Here is a 22,183-nt window from a genome sequence, read left to right as displayed (position 1 = left end):
CCTGGAATGTCATTCTTGGCTCCTGGCCTGCCTTCAACATAGTAATAGAAGCATCAGAAGCACTCACCTTTTTTGGTTTCTTACACAGTTGTTCCAGTGTCTTCTTATGATCAGGGAGATTCGGCCAAATAATAGGCTTAATTCTTAAATGAGAGGACATTTTCAGATGAATGCATAGCAGAGGGAGCAAGCACAATATTTCTTTTCATTTATTATAATATTTGAAGGTGGGGTTTCTACTCTTGACTCATGACTTGCTTTCTCTGCACCTGAGGACCAGAAATCATTGTCACAGATTTACTCTGTGAGTAAGACATAATAATGGTACACCACTGGGAAAGAGCTCCGGAGAGAAAGAGTGAAGAGACTTGGCAACGAGATAGTTTTGATGTAGCTCTGGGACTAAAATTTGACCTGGTATTCTATTCCCACTATAGGTGTTGTTATCTTATTCTCTTCATTGGCAGCAAATCCTCTGCCCTAATTTTGCTGGAAGACTTTTGATTCCTGGTCTAAGGGATCTTTCTTAACTTACCCATGGACCTTGCTTTAAGGTGCTGTGGTGCTTTTCAAATTGGGATATTTCCAATCCTGGGGATATGTGTTCCTGTGCTGAGGGCATCTTGCAAAACATTAAGTAACTTAATGCATGTGCATTTAAAACATCTTTTTTTTTTTTAATGATGAAAAACAAAACAAAACAAAACATGACTTTGTCATGGAGCAGAATGCAAAAGTCCCACAAATTTGGGTGCTTAACATCAGGACTTCAAATATATATTGCATTGGCCATGGGTGCTCCTGCCTGCTCACGTACTCTGGCATATGGCTTCTACTCGCTTTCCCCTTTAGGAGATAGATTTTGGAGGGAATGTTTGGGAAACATTGCCTTAAAGGATTGTCTTTTAGGAGGAAGAGTTTGCCTTATGTACCTTTTATATATTTTCACCTCTTATGAAATTTACTGTGCATATTCACTGGGGTCTGAGGATGGGGAGAAGTATTGAGCACTATGATTCTTGAAATGCCTTATTTCCCTTTGTGGTTCTCTCATTAGTAAATGCAGTTAAAGTTATGACTGTCTGGGATCCCACACAATCACCCTCTTGATTGGTTAAAGAAAGTCACCTTTTTTTCCATAATACACAGGCCAAGATGACCAACACACCCACAGAGAAGGAACTCAGAATGCTGATGATTAGAAAAACAGGATCCATCTTCCCTGGAATGCAAGGATAGATCTTGGTTAACACAGTGGGGTAGAAATGAAGGATGAATTGAATTTATTTAATGAATTGTGTCTATTATTTCTTGAAAGTTGTTCTTTAGTAAAAGTATGATTTGCTAGTGTTATGGGGGAATTTTGACTTCAGTAAGTGGCACTGAGTTGGGTGACCTTGGAATGTAAAAGTGATCTAGCCTCAGAAGTACCATCATTGGTTCTCATTTCTACCACCAAGGTGTCTACTCCAAGGCAAAGAAGCCAGAATGGGGGATGTTGATATAAACATCCTACTTGGTATCCTTGGTAATTTCTAGGGTGAAGTTAGAAGGTGGGTAGTATAGAATTTTTTTTCTATATCATCCTCCAAAAGCAAGGTATATGTGGGTACTCGGAGTCCTGAGGGACTTCCCCAAGCTACGTTCTCAGGGTCTTCTGGCCATTCTAATTTTCTACATTCATAAAAATCCAAACCTGTTGCCATTGAATTGATTCTGACTCATAGTGAACCTATAGAGTAGACCTCCCCCATAATGTTTCCAAGTCTGTAATCCTTATGGAAAGGTGTGGATCAGGGTTATATCCTTTCACCATACTTATTCAATCTGTGTGCTGAGCAAATAATTTGAGAAGCTGAACTATATGAAGAACACGATATCAAGATTGAAGGGAGACTTATTCATAACCTGAGGTATGCATATGACAGAAACTTGTTTGCTGGAAGCAAAGAGGACTTGAAGAATCATTACTAATGAAGCTCAAAGACTACAGTCTCCAATATGGATTACACCTTAACATAATAATAATAATAATATTGATAATAATAATAATAATAATAAAATACTCACAACTAGACCAATAAACAACATCATGATAAATGGAGAAAAGATTGAAGTTGCCAAGAATTTTATTTTACTTATATTCACCCATCAATGCCCATGGTAGCAGCAGTCAAGAAATCAAAAGTCACATTGCATTGGACAAATCTGCTGAAAAAGACTTCTTTAAAGTGTTAAAGAGCAAAGATGCCACTTTGAAGATTAAGATGCACCTGATCCAAGACGTGGTATTTTCAATTGCCTCATCTGCATATGAAAGCTGGACAATGAATAAGGAAGACCAAAGAAGAATTAATGCCTTTGAATTATGGAGTTGGTGAAGAATATTATATATACCATGTGTTTTGGTTCTCTAGTGCTGCTATAACAAACATACTACAAATGAATGAATTTGACAAACAGGGATTTATTCTCTTACAGGTTTTGAGGCTAGAAGTTTGAGTCAAAGTGCCAGCTATAGGAGCTGGGTAAAGACCCCTTGACTTTAGGCTTCAGCTCTGCCTCTTTCTCCCTGCCCACTGGAGCTGGAGATGTTTCTTAACTCAGACAGCTACTGGATTCTAAGGCTGACAAACCCAAGGTTGAAAAGTAAAATATTATAGCCCAAGATTATCAAGCTACATGGTAGGCCACTAGTTTAAGTCCAGAAACAGTCCCAAGATTGCCAGACCACATGGCAGACCACTGATGACTTGGCCAAATGCAGGATCCAGATGTGGCAAGAAGCTCAAGAACTTTCTCAAAGCATCTCCTAATATTCTGGAAGCAGGCCACATCCCAAAGGCAATGAATTAGCTCATCACAGCAGGTTCCGCCATGGAGTCGATGACACCACATTCAATCTCATTAGGGGAATCACTGCATCCAGCTGTTCAGCCACTCAAACCATGGCCCAGCCAAGTTGACACACGACTTAACCACCACACAATGGGTTGACAGAAGAATGAGCAAATCTGTCTTAGAAGAAATACAGCTAGAATGTTCCTTAGACATGAGGATGGTGAGACTTCATCTCACATACTTTGGATACGTTATTAGGAAGGACCAGTCCCTAGAGAAGGACATCATGCTTGATAAAATATAGGGCCAGAAAAAAGAAGAAGACCTTCACAATACCACATTGCCATTAACACCAAACACTAGGCTATACAGATAAACACACAAACACCTGAGATGATCAAACAGGGATAGTGAACAGAAGTATACTCTAGACCAAGGACAGACTCAGCTGAGGCTAATCTTGTACAAACACCAGTGATACAAAATACCTGCAGTCCTTATAGAAACAATAGAAGGCAGACACAGAGTAATCCTTCACAGACATCCCAACACTATGGGAGAGAGATCCAATAGAGCTACTACCTCAGGACCATAGTACTGGGGTATACCAGACTCAATTGGCACAACAAATACACAAAAGCATTGCTCCACATCCTACATTGGTGAGTAGCGACTGGCTTTCAAGCAGCCATTTAAGATGCAGCTAATGGTCTCCTAGCATCAGAAGAAAAGAAGAATGCACACATAAAAAAACAAAAATGGGCATTTAGAAGCAATCAACCCTAGGACACGATGGCCCTCGAGACCAGAAGAACTGGATGGTGCCCAGCTACCAATGCCAACCACTCAGGAAAGGATCAAATCTGGAGATTCTGGATAGGGTGGGAGGGAAAACGTGGATCCAAAAACTCAATAATGACCAGAATTACTGGTCAGATGAAATCTGGTGAGACCCCCCAATACTATGGTCCTGGGATACATTCTGGGCCTGGAATAAAGCTCACCCCTGGTGGCAGGCTTTCAGCCCAATAGTTAACAAGATGTACATGCAGACCACTCAACCCAGGATGCCGCACCCATACACTAAATGGTAATACATTCCTTAGAGCAATAGACCATGGGACACCAAAAGACCAACAATCAAACTGAGGAAATGCAGGACAAACAGGAGTGCATAATTATGAGGGGCACAGGGGGAGTGTTGCAGGGTAGGGAGGGGAGGAGACTGGGTTAGGGCTGGACATGGCGAATGGGGAATGAAACTAAAGGTATGTGTGACTTTGAATGTAAAACAAGCTCTTAAAAATAAAAAAAAAAAAGGAGAGAAAAAAAAATCCAGCTTTATAGGACTGGTTGAGTCTGGAGAATCCCAGAGACTATTGTCCTGATATTCTGTCCCCTAAAACAAAACTACCCCTTGAGGTCACCCTTTAGCTAACTAACAGATTAAGTCACAAATAAAGAATATCACCAGTGAATACTGAGCTCCTTTAAAAAATAATCAATATGAGACCTAACCAAAAAACAAACTCACTGCAATCGAATTAGGTCCGACTTATAGTGGCCTGTCCTTGGGTTTCTGAGAAGGCATCACTACGGAAGTAGATTGCCCTACCTTCCTTCTGAGGAGCAGCTGGTGGGTTTGAACCACCAGCCTTCTGGTTAGCAGTCAAATGCTTTATCTTAAAAACAAGATGAGAAGGAGACAGAGGAAGTAGATTATTAGAAAGGGAGCAACATGAAGGGAAATAATGAAAATATTCACCAACTGAGTAGAAAGTATCAAACAGAAACCTAATCTGTTGTCTAAACTTTCACCAGAAGCACAATTAAACATTATTAAAAAAAAGAAAAAAAAAGCTGTGATCAGTTTGATTTTGGCTCATGGTAACTCCATGTGTATCAGAGAACTGTGTTCCATAGGTTTTCAGTTGCTGAATTTTCAAAGCATTCAGGACATTCTTCTAAGGTGCCTATTGGTATAATCAAACTACCAACCTTTTTGCTGCAGCTAAGTGCATTAAGCCCTTGCATCACCCAAGGCCTCCTATTGTTATCATAGAAATTAAATTATTTATTAATTAAATTTAATTATTAATTAAAATAAAACAAACAAGAAAACATTAAAAAAAAAAAAAGAAAAAGAGAGAAGACCCTCAACAAGATGGATTGGCAGAGGGCTGCACCAATGGCCTCAAACAGCAGTGACTGTGAGGATGGTGCAGGGCTTGGCAGTGTTTCATTCTGTTGTACATGGTGTTCCTATGAACCAGAACCGACTTGACATCTGACAATAATGACAAAGTATGTTACAAAACAAAGATGGCACCTCGAGGGCTAAAGTTCACCTTACACAAACCACTGTATTTTCAATCGCCTCATATACATGTGCAAGCAGGACAATGATAAAGGAAAACTGAAGAAGAATTGATGCCTTTGGATTATCATTTTGGCAAGGAATATTGAATACACCATGGACTTGAGAAAGAATGAACATATCTGTCTTGGAAGAAGTATAGTCAGAGTGCTCCTTAGAAGTGAGGATGGTGACAAGTTGTCTCATATACTTTGGACATTTTATCAGGAGAGACCAATCCCTAGGAAGGACAGCACATTTAACGAAGTAAAGGGTCAGCTGAAAAAGAAGGAGACCATCAATGAGATGGATTGATATAGTGGCTGGAATAATGAGATAAAACATAACAATTGTTAGGATGGTGCAGGACTGGAGAGTGTTTCATTTTGTTGTACATTGAGTCATAACAACAACAGCAACAACAATCTTTACAGAAGCAGACGGCCAATCTTTGTTCCGCAGAGTGACTGGTGAGTTCAAACTGCAGATCTTCCTATTAGTAGCTGAGTGCTTAACCACTGTACCACTAGGACTTCAGTCTAGGTCCATACTATTCATAGTCACTGCCATTGAGTTTATTCTGACTTATAGCCACCATCATAGTGTTTCCAAGATTGTAAATATTTACAAAAGCAGACTGCCTCATCTTTCTCCTGTGGAGCAGCTGGTGGGTTTGAACCACTGATCTTCTGGTTAGCAGCCAAATGCCTTAACCACTGCACCACCAGAGCTCCTCTTCTAGGACCATAGGACATACTGATTATGCTGGAAAAGAAATCATGGATCAGCCACGCTAGCCTGCCTATCCATCACAGCAATAAAAGCATCCTTTGGAGGAACCTTAGAGAAACCTCCCACAGCAGAACGCATGGAGTCGCTATGAGTCGGAAACGACTCGGCGACACTTAACAACAACAACAATAAATTGGCAAATTGGAGGTAGTGGATGGAGATTTTGTTTACAATTATTAGCAACTATCAGAAACACCCAGGACAGCAACATCCAGACAGCCTGCACCCATTAATTAGCTACTAAGAACCCTCTTTTCACTGCTCCCTTGTTCTTCATAAAATGGGTAATGATGACAGTTCATTCAAAGAAATTGTAAGAATGCTCTCCGTGGGAGTCCTAAATTCAGGTTGGTTTCCTCTGTCTCTCTCACGCTTGCACACACGCTTTCACACACAAAGAATTATGGGAGAATAAAGACGCTACAGTCACTCCTCACCTCCATCATCGGGATCTGAAGTTCTAAAGTGGTAACTTGGACTCCATGCACTCCAGAAGCCTTCAAAATACTTTCCAGTAGGAATAGATCGGACTTTAATCTCATACATTGCATCAGGTTGTAGCTTTCTCTGCAGGAGTGCCAGCTTTGTGCTGGATAAATTCACGTGCTAAAGAGTAAAAGTTTCATTGCATTTTTAGAATGGAAAAAGAAGGATGCCTAGATGTCCCAAAACAGTCCAAGTTGAGCTTCTTTCATCATATGGACATTCTCTCAAAGTTCTATAACATTTGTTAGAATTTTTGACAAGTGGAGGTGTCAGCAGCAAACTTAGTGGCAGAGTCTGTCTTAATGTCATAAATGTTGCTGCAAGTGGCCAAGGAGTGCAGTGGAACAATGGGTCTTTATTCAGTTGAATAAAGACCATGTTTGGGAAGATGTGCATCACTTCCTTTCTACACATCAATCTCTTCTTTTTCTTTCTCCCACCTTTCAGGTCCCAAGGGAGGTAAAGGGAAAGTGTGAGGGTCAGAGAGCAAGAATTATTTTCCTCCAGAAGGTAACAATTCTTCATTGTAAACAGCAATATTGAGAATGTCAATTTCATAACAGTCTCTCTAACATTATGTATTATCCTTAATTTAAAAAATCTACTCATTTGATGGGTTAAAATTAAAAAAGAATCCATTGCTATTTATATTTGTATTTATTTATTAGTTTTAACATATTCATTGAATTTTTGTTTCTTCTTTTTTGAAACCCTTTTCCACATTATTCGCTGACTTTTCTATTGTAATATTTGTCTATTTCTTAATGATTTATAAGAGCTTTTTATATATTAAGGCTATTAACTACTTCTCAGTTGCATATGTGACAGTTTAAAACTAATTTTTAGTTTGCTTTACAATTTTGTTTATTGTGTGTGCTAACATATATAAGCCTCCATATTCTTTTTTTCAATCTTTTCCTTTCTTTCATGCTTAGGACATTGTATTCTTTTTTTTTTTTTTTTTTTAATGTGGTGAAAGTATACATAACAGAACATTGTCCAATTCAACAATTTCTGCTTATATATTTCCATGACATTGATTTTATTCTTCAATTGTACAGTCACTCTCACTATCATTTTCCATATTATTCCACCACCATTAATGTAAACTCAATGCTTGGTTTAAAAAAACAAACAAACAAACAAACAAACAAACTTTTCCTCTTCCCTCCCATTCTTGATAACCAATAATAATCTTTGGTTTCTATATATTTGCTTATTTCAGATAATTGATTCATACACTACTTGTCCTGCAACAGACTTAATTAGCTCACCAAGATGTTTTCAAGATTCATTTATGTTGTGGAATGCATTACAACTTCATTCCTCTTTATGGCTGCATAATATTGTGTTATACATACCTATCACATTTTGTTTATTAATTCATCTCTGAATGGACACTGTTCAGAGAATAGCATGTGAACATGGTATAAAACTACATTTTCTGAGACCTCAAGTAAAGAGGATTGATTTGGTCTCAATCTATATTGTTAGTTTGACTACTTAGAAACATTATAAAGACAAAAATTAGAACAATTTAAAAAGGAAAAATCAGAGCTAGAACAGACACGGGCTAGGAAACATCCAGGTTTGTGGGGCCTGAAGTTTATGCAAGAACTTCTTTCAGTAAATGGTACATTTGGAACAAAAAACTGCTTTGGGCCTTCCCAGGGTAAATATGTCCCTGGTACAATAAAATATGTAACACTAAGAAGTTTTTAGTTTATAAATGTAATTGAGCTACATACCATCCAGTTGTTTTTGCTTTTTTCCAGGCGGTAGGCTACATCATGCACTAGTTCTTTTACATAATTCTTGTGCAGGTGTGAAGTATTAAATGTCACTAAAAAGTCATTTGCTCCCTCACGATAGAAGACTTTTAAGTCAAAAGGAGCCTCGGGCTTAACTAGAAAGGAAAATGAAATGAGGTGAGTCTCTAGGGCAGTCAACAAAATAATATTTGAATTCCATCTACTCCAAAATCACATTTCCTTCCTGTGGTAGTAACTAGCTATCTGTTCAGAATACCATTTCAAAGCCAGACAACACTTCCCAGCATTCCTTGAGGTTGAGTATAACCTGGTGATTAACATGAACAAAGGTGTTGTATAACACCTCTACTTCTGTGTGACTCCAGTCCTCATTCTTCTTCCACCATTTAGAATCATATGTCAAAGATAGTAGAGTCACAGCCACAGCACGGAAGGTGCCCTGAATATTGTTTGGAAAAGCACCACTCACTGATTTGGAACACCCATTTTGGATCTAATGTGAGTAAGGAATATATTTACTACGTTTGAGATATCATATGTTTAGGGGCTTATTGTTACAGCAGCTAGTGTTATACTAGAACATATTTTATTTTTCATTTGACAAGTACACAGCTTGTTACTAAGAAGCCCTTATGACATAGTGGTGAAAATATTTGACTGCTAACCAAGAGGTTGGTGGTTTGACTCTATTAGCTGCTCTGTAGGAGAAATGTGAGGCAGTCTCACTCCCTAAGATTTACAGCTTTGGAAACCCTTTGGGCAGTTCTTCTGTCTTATAGGGTTACTATAAGTAGGAATTGACTCAATGGCAGTGGGTTTGGTTTGGTTTTGGGTTACTACCAGATAAGCAGGAGGATTTAAGTTTTAATCAGTTACTGCCCATTGATTCTGACTTATGGTAACCTCATGTGTGTCAGAGTAGAACTGTGCTCCGTATGGTTTTCAATGACTGAGTTTTTGGAAGAAAATCAGCAGGCCTCTGGGTAGACTGGGACCTCTAAGCTTTCAGTTAACTGCTGACGGTGAGTGTCTATCACCCAGGGACTCCATTTAAACTTTGAGTCTTCATAATGCAATTCAATTAGGATATGCTGGGGATGTTGCACCTCATCTAATCAACACAGAAGTTATGGGCCTGTATCCTGGCCCTGGCCCATATGTTGCAGAGTGACATCAAGCTGCCCTCTCTCTCAGTCTTATCTGCATTAACTCTAAACTCTTATCTGGCTTTCTTTTCTTGACCTATGTCACAAAGTTGCTATTAAGATCAAGTACACCTGATAAGAAATTCTGTTGGAAGGAGTTAGGTGTTATTTCAAGCAGAACAAATCCTTAGACGGGTTTGAATTCCTACAAGAGTGTCTGTGTTCAGGCTGCCTGCCCTCCCACTGGTGTGAGGCTTCGCTGTCTTGGTCTTTTAGCTGCTCATTCACACACTGGGAAGTTAGTGGTCTAGGGATGAGGTGGCTACCTTTTTTACATGGTTAATGTTAAGAAGACTCATAATGGCTTTAAAGGACAGAGTAGAACTGCCCCATATGGTTTCCTAGGCTGAAATCTTTATGGGAATAGATTGCCAGTTCTTTTCTCCTCCAGAATGGCTGGTAGGTTCTAACTGGAGACCTTTAGGATCACTATGAGTTGGAATTGACTTGACCCATAATAACACCACCACTGCCAGGCAGATATGGGGGAACACATAGCTTAAAATCTAACCTAAACCTATTACTAATGAGAGCATGTGTGTTCTCACGTGTGTGTTCAGTAGACTGAGCTGGATTTCAGGCTGCCTGAGCTAAGCTTTTTCTAACTCACTCATAGAGCCAGTAAAATGAAACCTGTGGTGGAGTTTGGCCCAGTTATTGCAGGGACTTGCTCATAGTGGAGACAACCTTGTTTCTCCATTGTCCTAGAGGTACTGCAAAAGGGGAAGTCGCTCCTTCTTACCCTTGGATGTCTTTTAAAAGGGGAAGTGTATCCTTTTTTACTCTTAGATGCACTATAAAAAGGAAGCTGCCCTGGAGGGGAGCAGGAGGAAGAGGGTAGGGGTAGAGAAACAGATCAACAGAACTTGGCCCACTCTGTTACTCCTCCCCACCAGTTCCTATCATTCATTTAAAGAAATAGTTAAGATTCACATTCTCAACAAAACCTTCTCAAGCTAAATCTCCTCTCCATCTTCAACCCCCAAAGACTCTCAACAATGCAGGAATTCATGGAAGAACAGAACTAATATTGGTTAAACCAAAACAACAACAACAAACCCAAACTCACTGCCCTAGAGTTGAATCCAACTCATAGCAACCCCTCCTTGTATTTCTGAGGTGAGTCGGGGCCGACTCGACGGCACATAACAACAACAACAACAACAGGTATTTCTATGGAAGTAGATTGCCCCGTCTTCCTTCTGGCTAGCAGTCAAATACCTTAGAAACTACACCATACTCCTACTAAGTGCCAAGTGCTTTATTTATGCCACTTTCAAACAATATGATGACTTATTTCTACTCTACGGTTGAGGAAACTAAGCTTCAGAGAACTTTCTAAAGTTTAGCTGGTAGCTGTTGTTGTGTGCCCTTAAATCGATTCCGACTCATACGGACCTTGTAAGACAGAGCAGAACTGCTCCGTAGTGTTTCCTAGGTTGTTACCTCTACAGGAGGATGTCATCAGGTCTTTTCTTACATGGAATCCTGGTAGGTTTGAACCTCCAACCTTTTGGTTAGCTGTGGAGCACCTAACCATTGCCCCAGCAGCACTCCTTTTCTATGGAGCTCAGGTCCTTGTAACCAGTTGTGGTCAAGTCATTTTGACTCATGGTGCCCCCTGTACATCAGAGTAGAACTGTGTTCCATGGAGATTTCATGGCTATGAACTTTCAGAAGGAGATTGCCAGGCCTTTCTTCTGAGACCCCACTAAGCAGTCTTGACCTCCAATCTTTCTATTAGTAGTCGAGTGATTTGACCATTTGTATCATCCAGGGAATTCATATAATTGTTTAACAGGATTTAAATGTCATTCTGCCTGATTCTGGGGATTGCTGTCCATTTAGCTTTTGCTTCTACATTTTGTCATCCTACACTTGCTTATCTAGCTACTCCAAAACAGGCTGGTCTCTAGCCCAACTGGTGTTATTGGGAAATTAGAAAAATGTGTCCATTCTTCAAGTTACATTTTTGAAAATTCATATACTGTTACACAATCTGAACAATTTATAGATCACCCTGCTAGGAACACGGGGAAGACAGGAACTGCCACCTCCAACCTCATGGAGGACATACCAGAAGAATAAGAGGTAAGTGAGTTGGCAAATGGTCTTAGGGAGCTGTGATCCTGGGGTTCCATTAGGAACATCGTATTTAAATTCAATTAAATGATTGAATTAAACTCAGTTCTTACAGGATTAAACTGGTCTTTTTACTTGCGTGCCTGGGACTCCATATGTGCTTAGTTGGATGCAGCAGAGTCAACTCATACCTTTCACAGGCTCCTGTCACTTGGCTTTTTAACTACTAGAAAGCAGAAATGCTAGGGAGTGATTTCTCTTTAAAGTCAAGCCAGGATGTGAAAGAAATGCATTCTAAGGAAGAGAATTTCAATACAGCTATCTTTTATATGAAGTAGTACAAAGAAATATTTATTTATGACAAGGATGTAATAAAGAGAATGGTTTTGAAAGGTCTTGGAGCCAGCCTTACATAATATCTCCCAGACAACTTAAAAGTTTTAGTGAGCTGTTTCTGGGAAATGAAGTCCTGGTACCAAAGGGTTATCTTCAATTCCTGAAACATCTGATTACAGCTATTTAAACATCAGTGAGTTATATTCTTATGATCCCACCTAAAGGATATATGACTATGATTGATAATTTCTGGAATCAGCTCCAGAAAACTGAGTAAGTTATACTCAGTTTTCCAGTACAAGCCCATTCCCTGCCCCTAATGCATCCTCCTTGGAATTCCAACCAAAGACTAACCAATTAAATGACTGTACTATAATTTCTTTGTTCCCGGGACTATATTTGCCATTGTTAGAAGCTCTTTAGTTGAAGTCATCAATTCTCATTTAAATTACCTTGTGTCTCTCTGTCTGCATTCAAATGTACCTTTTTTCCTGAATAAATCCTCTTAATCTCATTTTAAGGACTGAGTGTTTTTTTTCCCCCTCACTGCAAAACTTGATAATTCAGCTAAACACACTCTGAATATGATGGAAATATGGGGATAAAACTGAAAGACTCAGAAGACAAGGACAGAAAGGAAAGGATATATAAATGTGGATGACAGCAGGCCCAGCTCCATTTAGGTTCTTCATACAGATTAGTTCTTGCTGCGGTCTGTAGCTACTACTCTACCCTCTCCCATCACTGAGTCTGAAGACTCTCAGAATGCTCTCACACCAAGAATTTGTAGCTAAGTTTCAAAATTTTCATGTATTTAAAAAAATATTTCCATTAGATAATTTGCTATTATCTATTGCAAATTGTCCCCACAATTTGCCTGATTTTAACATACAGAATCCGGACACCATCAGTGTCTTCAGACTCCAAAAACGTGTCAAGGGTAACCGCACCCCCACATACAGCTTCTTACCTATCTTGACTATATTCATTTTTCTGCAATTTATGTTTGTCGTTCCAAGCTTCACACATATTTTGCTGTCTCCAATCAGTAAGAATTTCCTTGTTTTGATGAAATATTTGTCTTGTAGTTTATTCAAAGTCAGGCACTTTACCTCCAAGAGGGCATCACTATAGAAACAAAACAACAATCTATTTTAATTCAAGCAAGAGTTTCTCCATACTGTGGGTTAGCAGCATATGGAGATTTTAGTTGTGTGACTTCAACTTAGTCCATAAGTATGTGGGTGTGGGTGATGTATGTGCAAGAAAGAGAAAAGAGAACAAATGAAAAGAATGTGGCCTCCTGCTGCTATTCCACTCAATGATGACTGACTCAGGTGTTAGATATAACTGCAACTGATACAGTCAAAAGTATCATTGTGAAGAAATATGAATCAGAAATATATGACAGGGGCAGGGATATCAGAAAGAAATATGAATGATTTTAGGGGTTTCTTGATCACTGAAAAGCAAGAAGTAGGAAATGATCAAATATCCTATTTACATTAAATCACATATATTTAATGGGTAATTTAACATATTTTCATAGGTAATTTGGACTGTGCTCAACTTTTGCTTCATCAGTAGACTTTAAAAAATCAACCCTTTTCCCCACACTCCCTAACTTAACAGGCAATAGTAACGCCTTAGGAATTGCATTCGGTCACTTCTCTAACCTCTTCCTTCCAACTAAAGTAAAGCTTTCAGGAAATTAAGGAAGGGAGAATGTTGCCTATTGTACCTATGATTCCCTGGTGGTGCAAACTGTTAACGTGCTTGACTGAGAGTGGAAAGGCTGGAGGTGTGAGTCTACATGTAGGTGCCTCAGAAAAAGGGTCTCGCTAAGTATTTCTGAAAAATCAGCCGTTGACAACACTTTGGAGCACAGTTGTAGTCTGACACACATTCGGTCACCATGAGTTGGAATGGACTCAAATGCAAATGGTTAGTTGGTGCAACTAACATCAAAACCTCTAAATTTTACACTTAAAAAAAAGTCCTATTTAAAAAGTTACAAGTTTTAATTCCAGTAATGGCAGAATAAGGAGCTCTGGTGGACTAGTGGGTAAGTCATTTGTCTGCTAATCAGAACGTTGGTGGTTCAAACCTACCAGCTGCTCCATGGAAGGAAGATGAGGTAGTCTACTTCTGTAAAGACCTACAACCATGGAAAACCAATGGGGGTTGCTATGAGTTGGAATCTACTCAGTGGCAATGGATTTGGTCTGTTTTTTTGTTTAACGGTAAAGTAGCTTATATGAGATTGAAAAAATGAGTGAATTTCATAGTGGCTCCTAAAAAAGATATGTCTATATCTTAACCTCTAGAACTATGTTGTTATTGCTCTTGTTAGGTGCTATCAAGTCAGCTCTGACTCATACTGACTCTATGTACAACAGAAGGAAACACTGCCCTGTCCAGTACCAGTCTCATAATCCTTGCTACACCTGAGCCCATTGTTGCAGCCACTGTGTCAATTCATCTTGATAAGGGGCCTTTCCCTTTTTTGCTGACCCTCCACTTTACAAAGCATGATATCCTTATCCAGGGAATGATCCCCTCTGAAACATAAATATGTGAGATGAAGTCTGGCCATTCTCACTTCCAAGGAGCATTCTGGCTGCACTTCTTCTAGGACAGATTTGTTATTTATTCTGGCAATTCGTGGTACTTTCCACATTCTTGGCCAAGACCACAACTCAAAAGCTTCAATTCTTTGGTTATTGGTGTTATGTGCCATTGAGTCATCTCCGATTCATAGAGACCTTATGTACAATAGAATGAAACAATGGCTGGTCCTGGGCAGCCTTGTGATCCCTACTGTACCAGGACTCATCGCTGGAGCCACCATGTCAGCCCATCTTGTTGAGGGTCCTCCCCTCTTTCATTGACCCTCCACTTTACCAAGCATGACATCCTTCTCCAGAGAATGGTCCCTTCTAACAACATGACCAAAGTAGGTGAAATGAAGTCTGGTCATTCTCACTTTCAAGGAGCATTCTGGCTGCACTTCCTCCAGGACAGATTTGTTAGTTCTTTTAGCAGTCCATGGTACTTTCAACTTTCTTCACCAACACCACAACTCAAAAGCATCAACTCTTCTTCAATCTTCCTTATTCGTTGTCCAGCTCTCACATGCATATGAGGTGATTGAAAATACCATGGCTTGGGTTAGGTGCATCTTAGTCTTCAAGGAAACATCTTTGCCCTTCAGCACTTGAAAGAGGTCTTTTGCAACAGATTTGCCCAATCCAATATGTCTTTTGATATCTTGACTGCTACTTCCACTGGCATTGATTGTAAAACCAAGTAATATGAAGTCTTTGATAACTTCAGTCCTTTATCTATCATGATGCTGCTTATTGGTCCAGTTATAAGGATTTTTGTTTTCTTTATATTGAGGTGTAATCCATACTGTAGACTATAGTCTTCAATCTTCATCAGTAAGTGTTTCAAGTCATCCTCACTTTCAGCAAGCAAAGTTGTGTTGTCTGCATATTACAGGTTGTTAATAAGCCTTCTTCCACTCCTGATGCAATGTTCTTCCTCATATAATCCATTTTCTCTGATATTTGTTCAGCATACAAGTTGAATAAAATGCTGAAAGGATACAACCCTGATGCACTCCCTTCTTGATTTAAAACCATGCAGTATCCCTTTGTCCTGTTTGAACAACAGCCTCCTGATCTATGTACTGGTTCCTCATGTGTGCAATTAAGTGTTCTGGAATTGCCATTCTTCTCAATGTTATCCGTAATTTGTTATGATCCACACAATTAAATGCCTTTGCATAGTCAATAAATAAATCATTATAATGATTCCAAGTAAACATCTTTCTGGTATTCTTTGCTTTGCACCAAGATCCATCTGACATGAGCCATGATATCCCTCACTCCATGCCCCTTCTGAATCCAGCTTGCATTTCTGGAAGTTCTCTCTCAATGTACTGCTGCAACTATTTTTGAATTATCTTCAGTAAGATTTTGTGTGTGTGTTATCAATGATATTGTTTGGCAATTTCCACATTCTGTGGGATCACTTTTCTTTGAAATGGGTACAAATATGGGTCTCTTCCAGTCAGTTGGCCAGGTAGCTGTCTTCCAAATCTCTTGGCATAGCCAAGTGAGTGCCTCCAGCACAGCATCTGTTTGCTGAAACATCTCAATGGATATTCTGTCAATTCCCAGAGCCTTGTTTATTGCCAATTCCTTTAGTGCAGCTTTGACTTCTTTCCTCAGTACCATTGGTTCTTGATCATATGCCACCTCCTGGAATGGATAATCATCTACCAACTCTTTTTGGTATAGTGACTCTGTGTATTCCATCTATTTTCTTGTGATGTTTCTTGCATCATTCAACATATTTCCCACAGAATCTTTCAATATTGCAATTCGAGGCTTATTTTTTTTTCCCTCAGTTCTTTCAGCTTGAGAAATGCCAAGGGTGTTCTTACCTTTTGGTTTTCTAACTCCAACTCTTGGCACTTTTCATTGTAATAATTGACTTTGTCTTCTTTGGCTGTTTTTTGAAATCTTCTGTTCAGCTCTTTTATCCTGTCGATTCTCGCATTTGCTTTAGCTACTCTCCATTCAAGGGCAATTTTTAGAGTCTCCTCTAACATCCACTTTGGTCTTTTCTTCCTTTCCTGTCTTCTTAATGACCTTTGGCTTTCTTCATGGATGATGTTCTTGATGTCATCCCATAATTATTCTGGTTTTTGGTCACTGTGTACAATGCATCAAATCTATTCTTTAGATGGTCTCTAAATTCAGGAAGGATATAATCAAGGTCATATTTTGGCTCTCATGGACTTGTTTTAATTATCTTCAGCTTCAACTTGAACTTTCATATGAGCAGTTGATGGTCTGTTCCACAGTCAGCTCTTGGCCTTGTTTTGGCTGAAGATATTGAGCTTTTCCTTTGCCTCTTGCCACAGATGTAGTCAATCTGATTCTTGTGTACCACATCTGGTGAAGTCCACATGTAGAGCCACCATTTGTGTTGCTGAAAAAAAGGTATTTGCAATGAATAATTTGTTGGTCTTGCAAAATTCTATCATGCAATCTCTAGCATCGTTTCTATCATCATGACCATATTTTCCAACTACCAGTAATTCTTCTTTGTTTCCAACTTTTGCATTTCAGTCACCAGTGATAGTTAACATATCTTAATTGCATGTTTGGTCAATTTCAGACTGTAGAAGTTGATAAAAATCTTCAATTTCCTCATCTTTGTCTTTGGTAGTTGGTGCATAATTTTGAATAATAGTAATATTAACTGGTCTTCCTCATAGGCATGTGAATATTATCCTGTCACTGACAGCATTGTACTTCAGGATAGATCTTGAAACATTCTTTGTTGTGATGAATGCCACACCATTCTTCTTTGATTTGTCATTCTTGGCATAGTAATCATATGGTTTTCTGATTCAAAATGGCTCAAGCCAGTCCATTTCAGTTCAGTAATGCCTAGGATACCAATCTTTTGTGTTCCATTTCATTTCTGACTATTTCAAATTTTCCTAGTTTCATACTTTGTACATTCCATGTTCTGACTATTAATTGATGTTTGCAGCTGTTTCTTCTTATCTTGGGTCATGCCACATCAGCAAACATAGGTCCTAAAAGCTTTACTCCATTCACATCACTAAAGTAGGCTCTATTCTGAGGTGGCAGCTCTTTCCCAGTCATATTTTTAGTGCCTTCTGCCCTGAGGGGCTCATCTTCTGGCACTATCTCTGAAAATGTTTCAGGGCTATTTTTCAGTAATAGACAGTGTTTCACTGCTATTCATAAGGTTTATGCTGGCCAATTCTTTGAGAATAGGATGGCCTCTTCCTTCTGCTGAGTCTGTCTTAGTCTGGAAGGAAGTAGATTGCCCAGCCTTCCTTCTTAGGAGTGGCTGGGGGGTTTGAACCACAAGCCTTCTGCCTAGCAGTGAAATGCCTCCCTTAGCTGTTACAAATTGCTCCACTCCTATTTCCTAGCCTTCCTGACCAGTTCTGGCCCTCCAAAAAAGCTTCAACTCTAGAATCATTTTATGATCTTATTTCCAGAAGGCTGATGGTTCAAACCCACCAGCCACTCCTTGGAAGGACGATGGGGCCATCTACTTCCACAGTGATACATCCTTGGCAACCTAAGGAGGGGTCACTATGAGTCAGGTCCCACTCGACGGTACACAACAACAACAACAACCTTTTGGGAGCTCTGGTAGCGTAGTGCCTAAGGCACTTGACTGCTATCCAGAAGGCTGGAGGTTCAAACCCACGAGCCACTCCTCGGGAAGGAAGATGGGGCAATCTACTTCCATAGTGATACTGCCTGGGAAACCCAAGGAGGGGTCGCTATGAGTCGGGTCCAATTCAACAGTACATAACAACAACAACAATTTACAATAAGGATTTCTGTAGATGTAATTCAAGATGAGATGTATTCTTACCTTGAGATGAGATCATTCCGGATTAGGGTGGATCTTAAGTTTAATTTTTGATGTTTTATAAGAGACAGAAAAGAGACACAGATGAGAAACATAGGGAAGAAGGCCATGTAAAGATAGAAGTAGAGATTGGACTTATCATCTATAAACCAAGGAATACCAACAGTTGTTGGAAGATACCAGAAGCTGGGAGAGAGATAAGGGACAGATTCTCCTTCAGAGCCTCCAGAAAGAAGCAAATCTTCAAAAAACTTGATTTTAGACATCTGGTCTCTGGAACCGTGAGAGTATTAATTTCTATTGTGTTAAGTCACCAACTTTGTGGTGATTTTTTACAGTAGTGCAAGCAAAATTTGGAAGACTGCTACCTGGCCAACTGACTGGAAGTGATCAATATATGTGTCCATCCAAAGAAAGGTGATACAACAGAATGTGGAAATTATCAGACAAAAAAATTAATATCACATGCAAGTAAAATTTTGCTGAAAATGAATTAAAAAAATGGTTGCAGCAGTATATTGACAGAGAACTTGTAGAAATTCAAGAAGAGATCATGGAATGAGGTATATCATTGCTAATGTCAGATGGATATTGGCTGAATGCAAAGAATACCAGAAAGATTTTTACTTGTATTTTATTGATTATGCAAAGGCATTAGACTGAGTGGATCATAACAAATTATGGATAACATTGCAAAGAATAGGAATTCCAGAATATTTCATTATTCTCATGAGGAACGTGTGCATGGACCAAGAGCTTGTTGTTCGAACAGAACAAGGGGATATTGCATGATTTAAAATCAAGAAGGGTGTGCATCAGGGCTGTATCCTTTCACCATACTTATTCAGTCTGTATGCTGAGCAAATAACCTGAGAACCTGGACCATATGAAGAAGAATGCAGCAACAGCATTGAAGGAAGACTAAATTACAACCTGTGATATGTAGATGACACAACCTTGTTGGCTGAAAGTGAAGATGACTTGGTGCACTAACTGAAGATGAAGAACAAAGACTACAGTCTTTAGTATGGATTACACCTCAACATAAAGAAAACAAAAATTCTCATTATTGGACCAATAAGCAACATCATAATAAGTGGAGAAAAGTTTGAATTTGTCAGGGATTTCATTTTATTTGAATCTATAATCAGTGCCCATGGAAGCAGCAGTCAAATCAGACTCATATTGCACTGTACAAATGTGCTGCAAAAGACCTTTAAAGTATTAAGAAGCAAAGATGTCATTTTGAAGACTAAAGTATACCTGACTCAAAGCATGGCATCTTCAATCACCTTGTATACATGTGAAAGCTGGACAATGAATAAGGAAGATCGAAGGAGTAATGATGTTTTTGAATTGTGGTGTTAGTGATGAATATTGAAAATACCATGGGCTACCAGAAGAATAAACAAATCTGTTCTTGAAGAAGTACAGCTGGAATCGTCCTTGGAAGTGCAAATGGCCAGACTTTGTCTCCCCTACTTTGATCATGTTGTCAGAAGGGACCATTCCATGGGAACAGATATCATGCTTAGTAAAGCAGAGGATCAACAAAAAGGGGGGGAAGACCCTCAACTGAGATAGACTGATACAGTGGCTGTAAGGATGGGCTTAAGCATAGCAGAGATTGTGAGGTTGACACAGAACTGGGTAGTGTTTCATTTTGTTATAAATAAGGCATTATGAGTTGGAGCCAACTCAATGGCACATAGTAACAGCAACATAGGAAACTAATACATGTAAGAAAACCACAATATAATAACATTAGACAATGTGGTTTTTATGAGAAGAAATATACTAGAGAAAAAGAGCAAAATTTCATAATGGTAAAACTTTCATTTCATCAGAAAACTCTACCACTAATAAACCTATGAGTGCCTAACAAGAGAACTTTAAAACTCATAAGCAAAAACTGATAGAAATAAAGAGAAAAATAAAAATCCCACAATCATTGTTGGAGATCAACATTTTATCTCAATAATTGATATAATAAGTAAACAACAACAACAAAAAAGCAATTAGTTACAGAATATGAACAACACACTGTACTACTTTAGAACTAAATAAAAATTATGAAATAGCACACCTAACAATGACAGAGTATACATTGTTTTCAAATGCATATGGAACATCCACCAAGATATATCATATGCTAGGCCATAACGTAAGTCTTAATACATGTCAACATTTTGATAACTTACAAATAGTGTTCTTTGACCTAAACAAGATTAAATGAGAAGAAATAACAATAACATACAGAGAAAATCCAAAATATTTATAAATCAACACTAGTGCCAAAGGCATTTGACTTCTAACCAGAAATCTGGCGGTTCAAACCCACCAGCCACTCTTTGGAAGGAAGATTGGACAATCTACTTCCATAGTGATACCATCTCAGAAACCCAAGGAGGGGTTGCTATGAGTTGGATCTGACTTGACGGCAGTGAGTTTGAGTAAAAGGAGAAATATCAAGAGAAATTAAAAAATGTTTTAACTGAATTTCAGATAATGAAAATATAGTAAATCAAAAATGTATTGTCTACAGCAGTGCTAAAAGGAAGGTTTAAACATTAGTTGCTTATACCAGGAAAAAAAAGTTTAAAATAATTGTATTAACTTTCTGTCTTAAGAAACTAGAAAAAGACAAACAGATTGAACTCAAAGTAAGTTGACAGAAGGAAATAACAAATTACAGAGAATAATTAAATAGAAATAGAAAAACAATAGAAAAATGAAGAAAGCTAAAGTGTTTCTTTGCAAATGGAATATAATTATTCTATTTCTATAGAATTTATAGAACTGATAAACCATAACAAGATTGATAAAGAAAAGAGAAGCCTTCCAGTAAGATGGTGGAATAGGCAGGCAAGTGATACAGACCCTCTTCAACAAAGAAAAGAAAAACCAGTTGACAGAGATACAGAAGATAATCCTGGAGCTCTGACCTTTGAAAGGAACTATACAGAAGTGGAGTAGGCACCAACTAGTGGAAAAATCTGGATGAAAACAGTGAGTACAGAGACAGTTGGAGCTGCGGACTGTCAGCTACTCTGACGAGACCAACATCCTGAATATTTCCAAGTGGTGTTAGGGCCTGAGGATTGACCTAAAGATCAGCCCCCATCACCAAGGGCTGCAGGGATGACTGCACTGGTGGCCTATGACTAGGAAGGGAAACAGCAAGGAGGGAGACAACCTGTGCTGTTGACTTTCCACTGTCCAGAAGGCACAGCCATTTTGATTGTTTACACACGGCAACCATTTTGGATATTTAAAGTGACCAAGGGTGCAGGAATTTTGAATTTTTACAAGTGGCAACCATTTTGGATTTTAAAGTGATAGCATTCTCATTCAGATTCCAGGGACCTAAGAACAGGCTCTGTTTGTCAAGGTTAACAAGGACATATGAGAGGCTGGCAACAGGAAAGGAGACAGGTGGTGAGTATATAAGTGTTATAAACTAGTGAACAGAGAAGCATAGCTGAATACCCTGACTGTGTAGATAACATACAAACAAAACAAAGAAAATGAAAATCGTGAGCAAGTCACTCCAACATACAATCGCCAATTAAATATAAAAACAAAAAACATCACAATGCCTTGGAGACAACAGAGCATGACAGTCCACACAAAGAAGCAAGATAAAGTAGGAGAAACAAGAGACTAGGATACAGACCCAAAACACATCCCTGAGGAAGACACAACATTGGAAGTCTCTGATAAGGAATTCAAAAGAATTATATTTAGGTATCTTCAATGAATTGAGAGACAGATCAAGGAAAACACAGAGAAAACCCTAGAACAATTTTAAAAGACACTACAAGAACAAAATGACAAAATAAATGAAAAATTAGAAATGACACAAAATTTACACA

At 38.7% G+C, this 22,183-nt stretch overlaps 1 protein-coding gene across 1 annotated transcript in view; it reads right to left on the bottom strand.

Moving 5' to 3' along the window:
- Positions 1-22,183, bottom strand: part of IL7R (interleukin 7 receptor) — a 40,065-nt gene that overhangs the window by 829 nt on the left and 17,053 nt on the right. Inside the window, exons 3-7 of the mRNA XM_007953224.1 lie at positions 12,841-12,998; positions 8,224-8,381; positions 6,427-6,595; positions 1,129-1,222; positions 68-143 (exon numbers count right to left, since the gene is read on the bottom strand). Coding sequence (XP_007951415.1) covers positions 68-143; positions 1,129-1,222; positions 6,427-6,595; positions 8,224-8,381; positions 12,841-12,998 — 655 coding nt within the window. The remainder of the gene's footprint in view (positions 1-67; positions 144-1,128; positions 1,223-6,426; positions 6,596-8,223; positions 8,382-12,840; positions 12,999-22,183) is intronic.

The sequence above is a fragment of the Orycteropus afer genome, unplaced genomic scaffold (genome assembly GCF_000298275.1).
Source record: "Orycteropus afer afer isolate SDZICR_OR568_19922 unplaced genomic scaffold, OryAfe1.0 scaffold00378, whole genome shotgun sequence".
Classification (NCBI taxonomy): Eukaryota; Metazoa; Chordata; class Mammalia; order Tubulidentata; family Orycteropodidae; genus Orycteropus; species Orycteropus afer.
Note: the sequence above shows the minus strand (reverse complement) of the source record. Positions and strands in the feature narration are given on the sequence as shown.